Genomic DNA, 16,756 nt, shown 5'->3' on the forward strand with positions numbered 1-16,756 from the left:
GCCTTTTATAGGCCTCACCGCACTGCTCCCGCCTCTCGCCGACTGCCGCTCATAGAAACTCATCTCATAGAAACATGTAAAATTCTGACGGGACTGGACAGGTTTGATGCAGGAAGACTGTTCCCGATGTTGGGGAAGTCCAGAACCGGGGGTCACAGTCTAAGGATAAGGGGTAAGCCATTTAGGACTGAGATGAGGAGAAACTTCTTCACTCAGAGAATTGTGAACCTGTGGAATTCTCTATCGCAGAAAGTTGTTGAGGCCAGTTTGTTAGATATATTCAAAGAAATCAAGGGATATGGAGAGACAGCAGGAAAGGGGTACTGAGGTTGAATGATCAGCCATAATCTTATTGAATGGTGGTGCAGGCTCAAAGCGCTGAATGGCTTACTATAAAGTAACGATTAACCGTTTTTTGCTGCAGGACCAGTACCCGCTACCCAAGGCAGATGACCTATTTGTGACTCTGGCAGGAGGGAAGACGTTCACCAAGCTGGACCTGACCTCTGCCTACATGATGCAGGAGCTGGAGGAGTCGTCGAAAGACCTCACCTGCATCAACATGCAGAAAGGTCTGTTTATCTACAACCGGTGCCCATTCGGGATTCAGTCGGCCATAACGATCTTCCAGCGGAACATGGAAAGCCTGCTAAAGTCGGTTCCTTGCACAGTGGTCTTCCAGGATGACATATTGGTTGCAGGTCGGGACACCATGGAGCACTTAAAGAATCTGGAGGATGTTCCTAATCGGTTGGATCGCGTGGGTCTCAAGTTGAAACGCTCAAAGTGTGTTTTCCTGGCACAGTACGTTGAATTCTTAGGAAGGAGAATCGCAGCAGATGGCATCAGACTCACCGACGCCAAGACGGAGGCCATCAAGAACGTGCCGCGACAACAGAATGTGACGGAGCTGTGGTCATTCCTGGGACTCCTTAACTATTTCGATAATTTCCTACCTGGGTTAAGCACCCTGCTGGAACTCCTACATGCGCTCCTGTACAAGGGAGATGACTGGGTATAGGGGAATTCACAAGAGGCTTCCAGAAATTTATTGTGTTCTAACAAACTACTTGTCCTGTATAATCCATGTAAACGATTAGTGTTAGCTTGCGATACATCATCATATGGGGTCGGATGTGTGTTACAACAGGCTAATGATTCGGGGATTTTGCAACCGGTTGCATATGCATCCAGGAGTTTGTCCAAGGCTGAAAGGGCCTGCAGCATGGTTGAAAGAGGCTCTGGTGTGCGTTTACAGGATAAAAAAAATGCACCAGACTTATTTGGCCACAAGTTCGAGCTTGAAACTGACCACAAGCCACTCATATCGCTGTTCTGAGAGCAAAGGGATTAATACCAATGCCTCTGCCCGCATCCAAAGATGGGCGCTCACTCTGTCGGCATACAACTATGTTGTCTGTGATTGAAAGGCTGCATTAGAGGGTGCATTAGCCCGGTCCAGCCCGGAAATTGGCACGGTCCCGACCTGCAAGACCATCAGCAGTGCTAATTGCAGTGCAGGCAGGCACAGCAGGAGGGGCGAAGGAGCGGCGAGAGATTGTAGAAGGAAGTGACCGGGACCCAGGAGAGGCGTGAGTCTAAGTCCCAGAAGAGGCGAGGGCCCAGGAGCAGCACAGGCCAGCCCACACTGCTATATGTGTGCGCGCTCGGTCCGTGCAGCAGAGCTGGTCTCCAGTCGTCCTGGTTAATCCTTGCCACTGGACCAAAACCTAGCTCTGTCAAGCCCGTGTGGTGTGCAACGGCCACCACATGTTAAAAATTCCAAGCTGTAGTTCGGGATCTGGAATATTAGGTCCTTCATTGAAACACCTGTCAAATCATTCCTTTTTGGCGTGAAAACAAGTCATCCTTGCTTTGAGGAACTGCCTATGATGATGATGATGATGATGTAGTAATCTGCCACAGACCGGGCACAGAGAACTGCACAGATGCTCTCAGTCGACAACCATTGCCCACCACCGGGGTGGAAATGGCACAGCCAGCGGACTTGCTCATGGTCATGGAGGCATTTGAGAATGAGAAGTCCCCCGTTACGGCCCGCCAGATCAGGACCTGGACCAGCCAGGATCCTTTACTGTCATTGGTAAAAAAAACTGTGTCCTCCATGGGAGCTGGTCCAGTGTCCCAGTGGAGATGAAGGAAGCAATTAAGCCATTCCACAGATGCAAAGATGAGTTGTCCTTGCAGGCGGACTGTCTTTTGTGGGACAATCGCGTGGTCTTGCCCAAGAAAGACAGCGGCACATTTATTTGCAAACTGCACAACACCCACCCAGGCATCGTAATGGTGAAAGCCAATTGCCAGATCTCACATGTGGTGGCCTGGCATCGACTCAGATTTAGAGTCATGCATGCGCCAGTGCAACACTTGCTCTCAGTTGAGCAATGCACCTAGAGAGGCTCCGCTAAATTTGTGGTCGTGGCCATCCAAACCATGGTCGACGATCCATGTAGACTATTTGGGCCCATTCCTAGGCAAAATGTTTTTGGTTGTCGTGGATGCTTACTCAAAATGGAGAATGTGCAATAATGTCTGTAAGCACATCCACGACCACCAGAGAAAGCCTACGAGCCATGTTTGTCACACACGGCTTGCCTGATGTCCTAGTCAGTGACAATGGGCCGTGTTTCACCAGTGCTGAATTCAAGAAATTCATGACCCGCAACGGGATCAAACATGTCACATCTGCCCCGTTCAAGCCCGCATCCAATGGCCAGGCAGAACGGGCAGTTCAGATCATCAAGTAAAGCTTGAAACGTGTGTCGGAAGGCTCCCTGCAGACCCGGTTGTCCCGAGTGCTGCTCATCTACCGTACCAGACCCCACTCACTGGGATTACCCCAGCTGAGCTGCTCATGAAAAGGGCACTTAAAACAAGGCTCTGTCGTGTCCACCCTGATCTCCATGATCAAGTGGAGGGCAAGCGGCATCAACAAAGTATGTACCATGACCGTGCAAATTTGTCACGCGATATTGAGATCAATAATCCTGTGTTTGTGCTCAATTATGGACATGGTCCCAAATGGCTCGCTGGCACGGTCACAGCCAAAGAGGGGAGTAGGGTGTTTCAGGTCAAACTGACCAATGGACAAACGCACAGAAAACATTTGGACCAAATCAAATTGCGGTTCACCAACAGCTACGAACAACTCGAAGGGGACACCACCAACTTTGACCTTCCAACACATACAAGTGGCAACTGACATCATAGTTGACCACGAAACCAAACTCATCATCCCCAGCAACCCGGCAAGGCCGGCTGCCCAACAGCCCAGTGAACAACTAACCAACCCACCCACGCCAGTATTTGTACTGAGACGATCGACAAGGGAGCGCAAAGCCCCAGATCGTCTCACCTTGTAAATAAGTGTACTGTTGATTTCACAGGGGAGTGATGTTATGTATTTAACCCTTTGTAACCTGCATCACACCTGACCACCAGAGGGCCTACCTGTTGGAGTCCCAAGGGATCCCAGTATCCCTTGGGAGCACAGTATATAAGCAGGCCAACCACGAGTTACCTGCACTCTGGAACTTGAATAAAGGAGCTAAGGTCACACTTGCTCATTACACACAGTACTCTGTCTCACCATTTATTATGAGTGTAACAGGGTACATGAACAGAGAGACCTGTGGGTACATGTGCACAAATTGTTGAAGGTGGCAGTGCAGGTTGAGAAAGCGGTTAAAAATGCATATGGTATCCTGGGCTTTATAAATAGAGACATAGAGTACAAAAACAAGGAAGTTATGATGAACCTGTATAAAACACTGGTTCGGCCTCAGCTGGAGTATTGTGTCCAATTCTGGGCACTGCACTTTAGGACGGATGTGAAGGCTTTAGAGAGGGTGCAGAAAAGATTTACAAGAATGGTTCTAAAGATAAGGGACTTCAGTTACCTGGACAGACTGGAGAAGCTAGTGTTGTTCTCCTTAGAGCAGGGAAGTTTGAGAGGAGATTTGATAGAGGTATTCAAAATCATGAGGGGTCTGGACAGAATAGATAGAGAGAAACTGTTCCCATTGACGCAAAGATCAAGACCCAGAAGGCACAGATTTATGGTGATTGACAAAAGAACCAAAGACAACATGAGGAAAAGCATTTTTTAACAGCGAGTGGATAGGATCTGGAATGCACTGCCTGAAAGGGTGGTGGAGGCAGACTCAACTGTGGCTTTCAAAAGGAAAAAAAATTGCAGTGCTACAGGGAAAGGGAGTTGGACTAGCTGAAGTGCTCTTGCAGAGAGCTGGCATGGTCTCGATAGGCCGAATAGCCTCCTGCCGTGCTGTAACTATTCTATGATTCAATAACAAGGGGCATTACACCTTTAAACAATTTACTTCTGAAGACTGGGAAGTCCGTTTCCAAGAGAGCCTGTTTTCTGATGCAGCGTCAGAGGCGCAAGCAAGCATGAAATGTGGGGCAGAAATATGCCACACTAATTTACATATTTTGGGGTCCTTTTTTAATGCTCACGCAAGCCAGATGCACGGGCCTCTTGAGCCTCCAGTGCTACTTGGTCTGAAGATATTTGCCTCCCGATTTTCCATGGCAGGCAAGTGCAAGGGAGCTGAATATCTCCCCTAATGTGCTGGACATTCGCATCATCATCATCATAGGCAGTCCCTCGGAATCGAGGAAGACTTGCTTCCACTCCCAAAGTGAGTTCTTTGATGGCTGAATAGTCTGATACGAGAGCTACAGACCCTGTTACAGTGGGACAGACATTCGTCGAGGGAAGGGGTCGGTGGGGCTGGTTTGCCGCACGCTCCTTCCGCTGCCTGGCCTCTTCATGCTCTTTGTGTTGAGACTTGAAGAGTTCAACGCCCTCCCGGATGGACTTTCTCCACCTCGGGCGGTCTTCGGCCAGGTGTCAGTGGTGATGTTGCACTTTACCAGGGAGGCTTTGAGGGTGTCCTTATAACGTTTCCGCTGCCCTCCTTTGGCTCGTTTACCATGAAGGAGCTCCGCATAAAGCATTTGCATCGGGAGTCTCGTATCTGGCATGCAAACTATGTGGCCTGCCCAGCGAAGCTGATCGAGTGTGGTCAGTGCTTCAATACTGGGGATGTTAGCCTGGTCGAGGACACTGATGTTGGTGTACCTGTCCTCCCAGGGGATTTGCAGGATCTTGCGGAGACATCGTTGCTGATATATCTCCAGCGACTTGAGGTGCCTTCTATACATCGTCCATGCCTCAGATCCATGCAGGAGGATGGGTATTACTACAGCCCTGTAGACCATGAGCTTGATGGTAGATTTGAGGGCCTGGTCTTCAAACAATCTTTTCCTCAGATGACAGAAGGCTGCACTGGCGAACTGGAGGTGATGTTGAATCTCCGCATCAATACAAGGGACCAATACAAGGGACAAATACAAGGCATCATGGCAACACCCTCGCTCCAAACACTGGCACTTGCTTGGCTATGTCATCGTCCGAGCCAGGGATCGCAAGGATGTGCGCATCACCCGTGCCATGACAGGAGCTGACGACTGCTGGACGGACCACCGCCTAATCCAATCCATCATCAACATTAACATTGCCTCAAAGCAGAAAGAGTTCCGCAAATAAGTTATTGCCGGGGCACTTAGAGACCCAGCTAAGAGAGCCCTATACAGCCAGTGCCTCACAGCCAATCTGGCGTGCCTTGATGACCCTAAGATACTGAATCCCCATTGCGCTTGGTCTGCCCTCCAGGCCTCTCCTAACCAGTGCTTGTGAAGAGACACTTGGTCACTCAACCAGGAAACATCAGGACTGGTTTGATGAAAATGATCAGGAGATCGAAGAACTAATAGATCGCAAGTGCAAAGCATTCCTGAGCCTCAATCAACAACCCAACTCAGGAGCTGCAAAACAACATTACAGACGGCTTAAGGCTCAGGTCCAACAAAAAACCCGGGACCTAAAGAACAGGTGGTGGATGGGAAAGCACAGGAAATACAACAACTGGCCGACAGCCATGATATGCGAGGATTCTTCACTGCAGTCAAGGCCACCTATGGTCCAAACTCCCAAGGCCCCACCCCACTCCTGGCCAAGAACTGGGAAACACTCATCAAGGACACCGAGGCTGTCAGGGCCCGATGGAAGGAGCACATTCGCATAGTTTGGCTACCTTTTGCATGTTGTGTTCTGGACTTTATTATCTGCAATTTGCAGAATATTACCTAATTTAAAAAAATTCCTCATCCTTTTTTCTTTCTGATATCTCTGCACCACACAGCAAACCTGGTTGAGAGGATGGGAAGAAAACATATGCCTGGACCTCTGCCTATGCCATTCTGTGACTGGCTGGACTGGAAAGTGTAGGGCATCGACCCTGAGTGACTCTCTTCTAATTTCCACCCCACTTCCCCCATCATCACAGGCAGTCCCTCGGAATCGAGGAAGACTTGCTTCCACTCTAAAAATGAGTCCTTAGGTGGCTGAACAGTCCAATACGAGAACCACAGTTCCTGTCACAGGTGGGACAGATAGTCGTTGAGGGAAAGGGAAGGTGGGACTGGTTTGCCGCACGCTCTTTCCGCTGCCTGCGCTTGATTTCTGCATGCATTCGGCGATGAGACTTGAGGTGCTCAGCGCCCTCCCGGATGCACTTCCTCCACTTGAGGCGGTCTTTGGCCAGGGACTCCCAGGTGTCAGTGGGGATGTTGCACTTTATCAGGGAGGCTTTGAGGGTGTCCTTGTAATGTTTCCTCTGCCCATCTTTGGCTCGTTTGCCGTGAAGGAGTTCTGAGTCGAGCGCTTGCTTTGGGAGTCTCGTGTCTGGCATGTGAACAATTTGGCCTGCCCAGCGGAGCTGATCAAGTGTGGTCAGTGCTTCAATGCTGGGGATGTTGGCCTGGTCGAGGACGCTAATGTTGGTGTGTCTGTCCTCCCAGGGGATTTGTAGGATCTTCCTCCACCCCACCCCCAGCCCTAGCATCTGGGTAAGCGGCTTTCCTCCTCTTGCACTGCTGAGATTGAAAAGCTCACTGTACATGAATTAGGGAAAGTTACAGAAGGTCCTGCCATGCTGTGCAGCACCAGTGTGCAGTACTAAGATTTATTGTTACACTTGCCACACTGGTAGAAAAAATACCTTTCCCTATAGTGGTATCAATGATAAAAGCTGGGATCAAGGGGTATGGCGAGAAAGCAGGAATGGGGTACTGAAGTTGAATGTTCAGCCATGAACTCATTGAATGGCGGTGCAGGCTAGAAGGGCCGAATGGCCTACTCCTGCACCTATTTTCTATGTTTCCAGGTTTCTCTTTATGTCGTGTTCTATGAAGTGCTGGTTCTCTGCGAGGAAGTTCTGTGGCAAACTGACAGCTCAGAGCAATTCACCTTTTGAAGACTAATGATCCCAATGACTCTTGAGTTGTGTGTGGAAACAGTTTCAAATGAAGGGATCTTCCAACTAGAAAGTTCTTCAAAAGGGATCATTGGTCTTCAAAATCCGACATTATAAATTGATTAGAATTCAAAAAGGAAATGTCTGATTTGGCTTTGCTGGAATTATTATTTTTTTAAATTACACTGTGAGAGGTTGTTCAATACAGCAGAGTTAGATAATATAGATAATATACTGCTGAGTCATGTTCCAGCTTTTTTCAGTAATCACAAATACAAACAAATTCACTTTTCTCTATGCAACATTCAAACTCTGGTGCTTCTATTCTTTCTTGGCTGTCTAATTGCACCTTATCTATAGTAATATATTTACAGCTTTTGCCTCTCTCTTGAATTTCCCCATGCCATATATTTGAGCCTAGCTGAAATACTGTCCATAGTATTTCGGTAAATCCACTTAAAGTTGAACAGGGGCTTGACAAACACTTGGGAGCAGGTTGGTCCTGAGGGACAAATTTTATGGTTTCATTTTCCCATCAGAGAGTTTCACTTTTACTGAATGGTAAATGATGCTGACCTCTGCACCTGAATTCCCAGTATGCACTCTCTGTGAAGTTCTGCAGCAGGAGCACTGAATCAAACCTGATACTGCTCATGTTAAGATACCTGAATAAGCCAGATCATTAAAATGATGGGAGAGTGAGAATTAGTTCTAATCACAATGGACTTACTCTTATGGAGGAAATGTTTCTCTCTGGGGTGCAGTTCAATCAGTTTATGTCATGTCCCTTGCCTGAATATTAAAGTTTATTTGCAACTTGCCACTTGTTATATTTGAGTCACATTGGGAGATAAAATACGTCCATGATAATAACTTACATCTGTGTGCTTTCAGTCCTTCAAAGGAAACTGGCTCATAGTCGTAATACTCAAAGCCCCAGATATAATCACTGTTGGATACAGTGGTCTTGTTTGCAACTGGATTATCTTCAGACATTTCACACCTGCAAGTAAGAATAATGGCACTGACTTTAATTTTTGCTTTTTTGAATTAATTAAATCTTATAATCAAATGAAAGCATATTCTAAAATGAAAATCCAAAGTGCATATTTAATGACTAAAATGAAAATCCAAAGTGCATATTTAATGACTAATTAGATTTTAATATAGAGACATATTTTCAAATACATTTAATGCTTAGTTGCAATCAGATTATTCATCTCCTGACAAAAATCTATTTGAATTCTAGTCATCACCACATTGTCATATCAAACCAAAACAGTTGGGGGTCTCCCAGCTTTCATCTGCCGACGACTTCTTTTCCACCTGACCATCTTGGCCATATCCCAAAGGAACTTCGGAAGATTTTTAATCATTCAAAACTGTTGAACTAAAAAGGAACACGAGGGTTTCAGACTGTATCCTAACTGATTAAATAAGGAGATGACAGTGGGTGACGGTAACAAGCCTACTGTTAGCAATACCAGTGGATTAACACTTAATATGCTTGTATGCCATTTCTCTGTCCACTGTTTAAGCAGAGGAATCGACCCATTTTAAATAGGGACAGACTAAGGTCAGATCTAGCAGTCCAAAATTGGGCATCCATGAGGGCTGTGGGCCATCAGCAGAATTAAATATCACCTCAATCTGTAACCTGATGGCCGAGCACATCCACCACTCTTTGATTACCATTAAGTCTGGGGCCAACTCTGATTCAATGTGGAACATAGAAGGGTGTGCGAGGACTAGTACCGAGCACAACTTAGAATGAGTTAATAACCTAGTGAAGCAACTACACAGGGGTATAGAATCATAGAAATTCACAGCACAAAAGGAGGCCATTTCGGCCCATCGTATCCGCCCTGGCCGACAAAGAGCTATCCAGCCTCATCCCGCTTTCCAGCTTTTGGTCTGTAGCCTTGTAAGTTATGGTACTTCAAGTGCACATCCAAGTATTTTTAAATGTTGTGAGGGTTTCTTCCTCTACCCTTTCAGGCAGTGAGTTCCAGACCGCCACTACCCTCTAGATGAAACGATTTCCCCTCAAATCCCCTCTAAACTTTCTACCAATTACCTTAAATCTGTGTCCCCTGGTTGTTAACCCCTCTGCTAAGGGAAATAGGGCTTTCCTATCCACTCTATTTAGGCCCCTCATAATTTTATACACTTTAATTAAATCTCCCCTCAGCCTCCTCTGTTCCAAGGGAAACAACTAATGCCTATCTAATCTTTCCTCATAGCTAAAATTCCCCAGTCCAGTCAACATCCTCGTAAATCTCCTCTGTACCCTCTCTAGTGCAATCACATCTTTCCTGTAATGTGGTGACCAGAACTGCATGCAGTACTCTAGCTATGGCTTAACTAATGTTTTATAGAGTTCAAGCATAACTTCCCTGCTCTTGCATTCTAAGCCTCAGCTAATAAAGGCAAGTATTCCGTATGCCTTCTTAACCATCTTATCTACTTGGCCTGCTACTTTCAGGGATCAGTGGACCTGCACTCCAAGGTTCCTTTGTTCCTCTACACTTCTCAGTGTCCTACCATTTAATGTGTATTCCCTTGCCTTGTTTATCCACCCCAAAAGCATTACCTCACACATCTCCAGATTGAATTCCATTTGCCACGGTTCTGCCCATCTGACCAGTTAACTGATATCTTCCTACAGCCTACAGCTTTCGTCTTCATTATCAACTACACAGCCAATTTTTGTATCATCTGCAAACTTCTTAATCATACCCCCTACATTCAGATCTAAATCACTGATATATACCGCAAAAAGCAAGGGACATAAGAACATAAAAAATAAGAGCAGGAGTAGGCCATTGGCCCCTCGAACCTGCTGCGCCATTTAATAAGACCATGGCTGATCTGATCTTGGGCTCAACTCCACTTCCCTGCCCGTTCCCCATAACCCTTCATTCCCTTATCGTTCAAAGATGGGACCTGGTACTGAGCCCTGCAGGAACCCATTCGAAACAGCCTTCCAGTCACAAAAACACCCATCAACTATTACTCTTCCTGCCTCTGAGCCAATTTTGGATCCAACTTGCCACTTTTCCTTGGATTCCATGGGCTTTTACTTTCATGACGAGTCTATCATGTGGGACCTTATCAAAAACCTTGCTAAAATCCATATACACTACATCAAACACACTACCCTCATTGACCCTCTTTGTTACCTCCTCAAAAAATTCAATCAAGTTAGTCAGATACAACCTTCCCTTAACAAATCCATGCTGACTGTCCTTGATTAATCCATGTCTTTCTAAATGAAGATTTATCCTGTCACTCAGAATTTTTTCCAGTAATTTTCCCACCACTATCCCTTTCTCCTTTTTTAAACTAAGGTACAACATTAGCAGTCCTCCAGTTATCCACCACTACACCTGTAGGCAGAGAGGATTGGAAAATGATGGTCAGAGTCTGTGATATTTCCTCTTTTGTTAACAGCCTGGGATACATTTCATCTGGGGCTGGGGAATTATCCACTTTCAAAGCTGCTAAGGCCCTTAATACTTCCTCTCTCACTATTGTTATTTCATCCAATATTTCACACTCTTGTTCCCTGATTGCAATGTCTGCATCGCCTCTCTCTTTTGTGAAAACAGACGCAAAGTAATTATTAAGAACCATACTCACGTACTTCTGCCTCCACACACAGGTTACCTTTATGGTTTCTAATAGGCCCTACTCTTTCTTTAGTTATCCTCTTGCTCTTAATGTATTTATAAAACATCTTTGGATTTTCCTTGATTTTATTGCCAAATTTTTTTCATGGTCTCTCTTTCCTTTCCTAATTTTCTTTTTAATGTCACCCCTGCACTTTCTATACTCCTATAGGGTTTCTGCAGTATTGAGCCCTTGGTATTTGTCATAAGCCTCCCTTTTTTTTCTTTATTCTACCCTGTATGCGCCTTGACATCTAGGGTGCTCTAGATTTGTTAGTCCCACCCTTTTTCTTTAACCCTCAAGATCTCCTCCTTGATTTCCTCCCACTTCTTTGACACTGATTTACCTTCAAGTAGCTGTTTCCAGTCAACTTTGGCTAAATCACATCTCAGCTTAGTAAAATTGGCTTTCCCCAGTTGAGAACTTTTATTCCTGGTCTATCTTTGTCCTTTTCCATAACTATCCTAAATCTAAATTATGGTCACTAGCACCAAAATGCTCTCCCACTGATACCCCTTCCAACTGCACAGCTTCATTCCCTAAAACTAAGTCCAGAACCGCCCCCTCCCTTGTTGCTACAGACTGGCTAAAAACGTTCTCCTGAATGCATTTTAGGAATTCTGTACCTTTCACACTAATTCTATCCCAGTTAATATTGGGATAGTTGAAATCCTTTACTATTACTGCCCTATATTTTTTGAACTTCTCATAAATTTGCCTAAATATTTGCTGTTCTATCTCCCTCTGACTGTTTGAGGGTCCATAGTACACTTCCTTCTTCTTCTTAGGCAGTCCCTCGGAGTCTAGGATGACTTGCTTCCACACTAAAAATGAGTTCTCAGGTGACTGATGAGTCCAATGCGGGAACTACAGTCTCTGTCACAGGTTGGGTTGAAGGGACGTTGGTTGAAGGGCCCATTGTTTGGAGTGCTTGGGTTGTCATGTGCTCTTTCCAACATTTGCACTTGGTCTCCGCTTTCTCCCAGCAAAGAGACTCAAGGTATACGGCGCCTTCCCGGATTATTCTCTTCCACTTTGAGCGATCTTGGGCCACGGATTCCCAGGTGTCGGTGGGGATATTGTACTTCTTCAAGGAGGCCTTGAGGGTGTCCTTGAAGCGTTTCCTCTGCCCATCTGGGGCTCATTTACCGTGTTGGAGCTCCAAATAGCGCACTTGGTTTGGGCGTCTCATATCGGGCAAGCGGACGATGTGGCCCGTCCATCGGAGCTGATCGAGTATTGCCAATGCTTCAACGCTGAGGTTGTTGGCCTGAGCGAGAACATTGATGTTGGTGCGCCTATCCTGCCAATGGATTTGCAGGATCTTCTGGAGGCAGCGTTGGTGGTACTTCTCCAGTGCTTTGATGTACCTGCTGTATATAGTCCATGGGCTAGACCCTCCACTTTTGTGGTTGGCCGATATTTCCGGCGTGGGTGGTAAAAAAGGGTTTTCAGATCGCCGGCTCCTCGCCCATTCTCAAACCACCTAGTCTCAACTTTTGAAAATGGGCGTTACAGCGAGCGATGTAAAATGGGCAGTAGCGTTAAATTTTTTTGACCTTCTGCCGTAAAGTGTGGCCGTCCTTGGCAACGGCATGACCACGCTCGATTCCCGCAATTCTGGAGGTCAAGGGTCACCATGACATGCGCAGAAAAGGAGACGGAGCGAGAGGGAGCTCAGAGGGACTGAAGGTGTGGCTGGGTGTGGTGTAGCTGTTTTGGGAGGAAGGAGGGAGACTTTAGAGCTTCACAGCAAGTAGGCAAACATTTGACCGAATTTGGCCTATAATGGAGAGAGAGGAGGAGGCATCACAGCACGCTGTGGAGACTGATGCTGGAGAGAGCAGTGAGCTGGGACAGGAGCACATTGGAGGGCGCAAAAGAGCAAGGAGGTTCTCTGACGAGGCAGGAGGTCGAGTTACGCTGGGGTGATTTGACACAGCGAGGGCGTGGGAAGCCCACCCCAAAGGCCTACCAGAGGATATGGACCGAGATAGCAGAGGTGGTCTCGTTGGCGACCAATGAGGTGCGTGAGGGCAATCAATGTCGCAAACGATGGAACGACCTTGTGGGATCCGCAAGAGTAAGTATTACATTGATTTACATGTACATATGTATTTATATAATTTGATTTGTAACAGTCATGAGTGACTATCAGCAGATGTGAGGTCTTGCACTTTTACCGGGAACGTTTTACTCAAAGCCTGCGGTCACGGTGTATGTCTTAAGGTAAAGAATAATAATTACCATAATAATCATGATTACATCTGTCGGTTATGTGTTGTCTCAGTCTCTGTGACAGTACCTAGCAATGAAATCACGCAAGGATCTCATGCCATGTCGTCCTGTCACCTTTTACAGAAGAAGCTATCAATGATGAGGTCCATGCAGAGGGGAACGGGTGTGGGGCCACCAGTCCCCAGCGACATCACTGACATGGAGCAGTGTCTGCTCGCACTCGTGGGGAAGCACCCCCGGACAGCCACGGACGCATCTGCAGACCCTGAAGTGATGCCACGTGAGTAAAGCTTACATCATTGAGCAATGTAAAGTCAATAGATGCCACACCCACTCATATCCGAACAATCATTTATGATAGGTGATTTCTAAAATTGTCATAGAAATAATGCTGGCCTAATGAAAATCATTGCAATGCATAATGTGTTGATGGTCATGAAATGTGATGTCTACGATGATTTTGATAGCGGTGGTGCTTTTGTCGTGCATATGCTATGCGTAGCGCTGGACTCACCTTGTCACCCTAGCACCCCCTTCTCCTCTAATAGCCTCATTTGTGTTTTGCAGCTTAGTCAGCAGTGCAGTCCCAGGCAAGACCACAGAGGCCAGAAGGTGGGGGCGTGGGACAGGACTCAGCGGACGATCCTACTACATCTGATGCAGAGGAGCTCCGATTCTCGCCCGTCAATCCGTTGGATCTGTTCTCCATGGATGAGGGCGCGGACTTCGAAGAACCTGCATCGCCACACTCCAGAAGCCATTCCACCCCAAGGCCATCTAGTGCTCCTCTGGTCATTCCTGCCTCCACTCTGGAGGTACCGGCCCCAAGCACTCACCACAGGGCACCCCATTTGTCCCCAGGCAGCACCGAACCCACAGAGGCCTCGTGGACATGGCAGGTCTATTCCACAAGCGTGACATGAGAGCGGTGAGATGGTACAGTTGTCCAGGAGGACTGTAGACATTGGTGACCAGCTCATCGAAGCATTGGGGGGCATATCCCGACAGCTGGCCACCATGACCGAGTACATTCCACACATGGCGGAGGCCCTGGATGCGATAGCCAGGAAAACTGCTGCCACAGGCTTCCCAGTGGTCACCGAGCGCGGCACACCACCCCTAGGTTCCGCACCACCACTGCGAACGACAGATGAGAGCAAGGACCAAGATCCTGCTTCTGCATCAGAGAATGTTGCCCACTCCGCCTGTACTTCTGTACCTGTGCAACGACTGCATTTGCCTTCATACGCCCTCCAATGAGGCACTACCTGAGGAGGGGAAGGGGTAGAGGCGGGGAGAATAAGGAGAGGGAGGAAGGAAAGCGAGGTGCATGTGTGCAGGTGACGGCTGTGTTATATCTCCATCTGGGTGTATGCAATTTGTTGCAATGTATGGGGGCTGGGGACCACGCTCCTGCTTTGACTTTGAATTCTGTGTTGCTGGACATGTTGAACATGTGATTTATGTCAATGGTGGAAAAAGTGGGGTGTTATTGGCTGTGATACTTATGATTTCAGACCAATGATGGTATTAAATTTTTGTTATTAAACATAACCTTGTTACACATTGTCTCAGATAGCTGGACCATTACATACTGGTGATTCCTTACCATGAACGAGTTAAATACAACTTAACATCAACGTAAACTTTAACTGTCACCAAGGTGATGGGCACCATTGATGTCTGATGTGTGTGCTGCACACACACAGCAGTGTGTCAGCGTTGTCACTCACATCAGCGCACTTTCAGGCAAATCTTTCAGATATCAGCTCCTCACGTAAGAGTGGGATTTAACAAATGCCAGCCACACCGCTGACGTTCGTTCCAGTTAGTTCCACTTTTTGTGGGTGTTTTTTTGGGCGAGCGATATTGTGGGCGATATGTGTGCGAGGTGGTGAAATTGACGCTGGGCGATCTCATGGCTGTTAGTTTGGGCAAATATGCACTTTACGACAAAACAGTGGGTGGGCGTTAATATTGAATCTTGGCGTTAATTCTGTGCGGAAAGTAACACTGGGCGATATTAGGGGCGTTGATTTCGCCCATTCTGCTGATTCCGCCCCTAAAAAAGTGGGCAGGCGGTAATATATTTTCCCGCTGTTAAGCATATGGGGAAAGTAACGCTCGGCGATAAGTTTCCTAAAAATGCCCGTCAGTTTCCATTTTGTGCCAAAATGGGTGCTATATGGGCGTTATACGTCATTTCAGCAGTAAAATGGCCGTTAAGTGGGCGTTAAGCATGCAAAAAATGTAAAGGTTCTAGCCCCATGTCTCTGAAATATATAAGAGGGCAGGTATCACTACTGCTCTGTAGACCATGAGCTTTGTGCCGGTTTTAAGGTTGTATCTTCAAACACTCTCTTCCTCAGGAGACTGAAGACTGCACTGGCACACTGAAGGCGGTGTTGCACCTCATTATCGACGTCTGCCCTTGTTGACAGTAGGCTCCCGAGCTATGAAAAATGATCCATATTGTCTAAGGCCTCATCATGGATTTTGATAATCGGGAGGCAGTGCTGTGTGGTGGGTGCAGGTTGGTAGAGGACCTTTGTTTTACGGATGCTTAGTGTAAGACCCATGCTCTCGTACGCTACGGTGAAAATGTTAACGATGTTTTGAAGTTCGTCCTCCGATTGAGCACAGACGCAAGCGTCATCTGCATATTGTAATTTGATGATAGAGGATGGGATGACTATGAATCTGGTCTGGAGGCGATGGAGGTTGAACAGTTTCCTGTTTGTTCTATAGATTAACTCCACTCCAGCGGGAAGCTTACTGATGGTGAGATGGTGGATTGCAGCAAGGAAGATCGAGAAGAGTGTTGGTGCAATGACACAGCCTTGCTTCACCCCGGTTCGTACATGAATTGGGTCCATGGTGGATCCATTGGTCAGGATCACAGCTTGCATGTCCTCATGAAACAAACGGAGGATGGTGATAAATTTTTGAGGACAGCCGAATTTGAAGAGGATGCTCCATAATCCCTCATGGCTGACAGTTTCGAAGGCCTTTGTCGGGTCAAAGAAGGCCATATACTGAGGTTGGTGTTGTTCCTTGCATTTCTCTAGAATTTGTCACTCGGTGAAGATCATGTCCATCGTGCCCCTTAGTGGGTGGAATCCACATTGCGACTCTGGGAGGAGCTCGTCAGCCACAGGGAGAAGGCGGCTGAGGAGGATTCTTGCGATAACTTTCCCTGTGGTACTCCCAGCAGTGTGATCGCCCCTTTTTTGTTCTTAAATTCAACCCATATGGGCTCATTTGATGATCCTTCTAACATATCATCCCTTCTCACAGCTGTAATTGTTTCTTTAATCAATTCTGCGGCCCTGCTCTTTCTTTACCCCCACTCTCTATCCCGTCTGAAAACCCTGTAACCAAGAATGTTAAGCTGTCATACCTGCTCTTCTTTAAGCCATGTCTCAATAATAGCTATAATATCATACACCCAAGTGTCTATCTGTGCTCTCAGCTCATCTGCCTTA

The 16,756-nt window shown here is 46.8% G+C and overlaps 1 protein-coding gene across 1 annotated transcript in view; it reads right to left on the bottom strand.

Moving 5' to 3' along the window:
* The window catches only part of mrap2a (melanocortin 2 receptor accessory protein 2a), a 48,400-nt gene extending 40,043 nt beyond the window's left edge, over positions 1–8,357 (bottom strand). The window contains exon 1 of the mRNA XM_070884535.1: positions 8,240–8,357. Within this exon, the coding sequence (XP_070740636.1) occupies positions 8,240–8,357 (118 nt within the window). The remainder of the gene's footprint in view (positions 1–8,239) is intronic.
* Positions 8,358–16,756: the final 8,399 nt, after the last annotated feature.

Source organism: Pristiophorus japonicus, chromosome 7 (assembly GCF_044704955.1).
Source record: "Pristiophorus japonicus isolate sPriJap1 chromosome 7, sPriJap1.hap1, whole genome shotgun sequence".
NCBI lineage: Eukaryota > Metazoa > Chordata > Chondrichthyes > Pristiophoridae > Pristiophorus > Pristiophorus japonicus.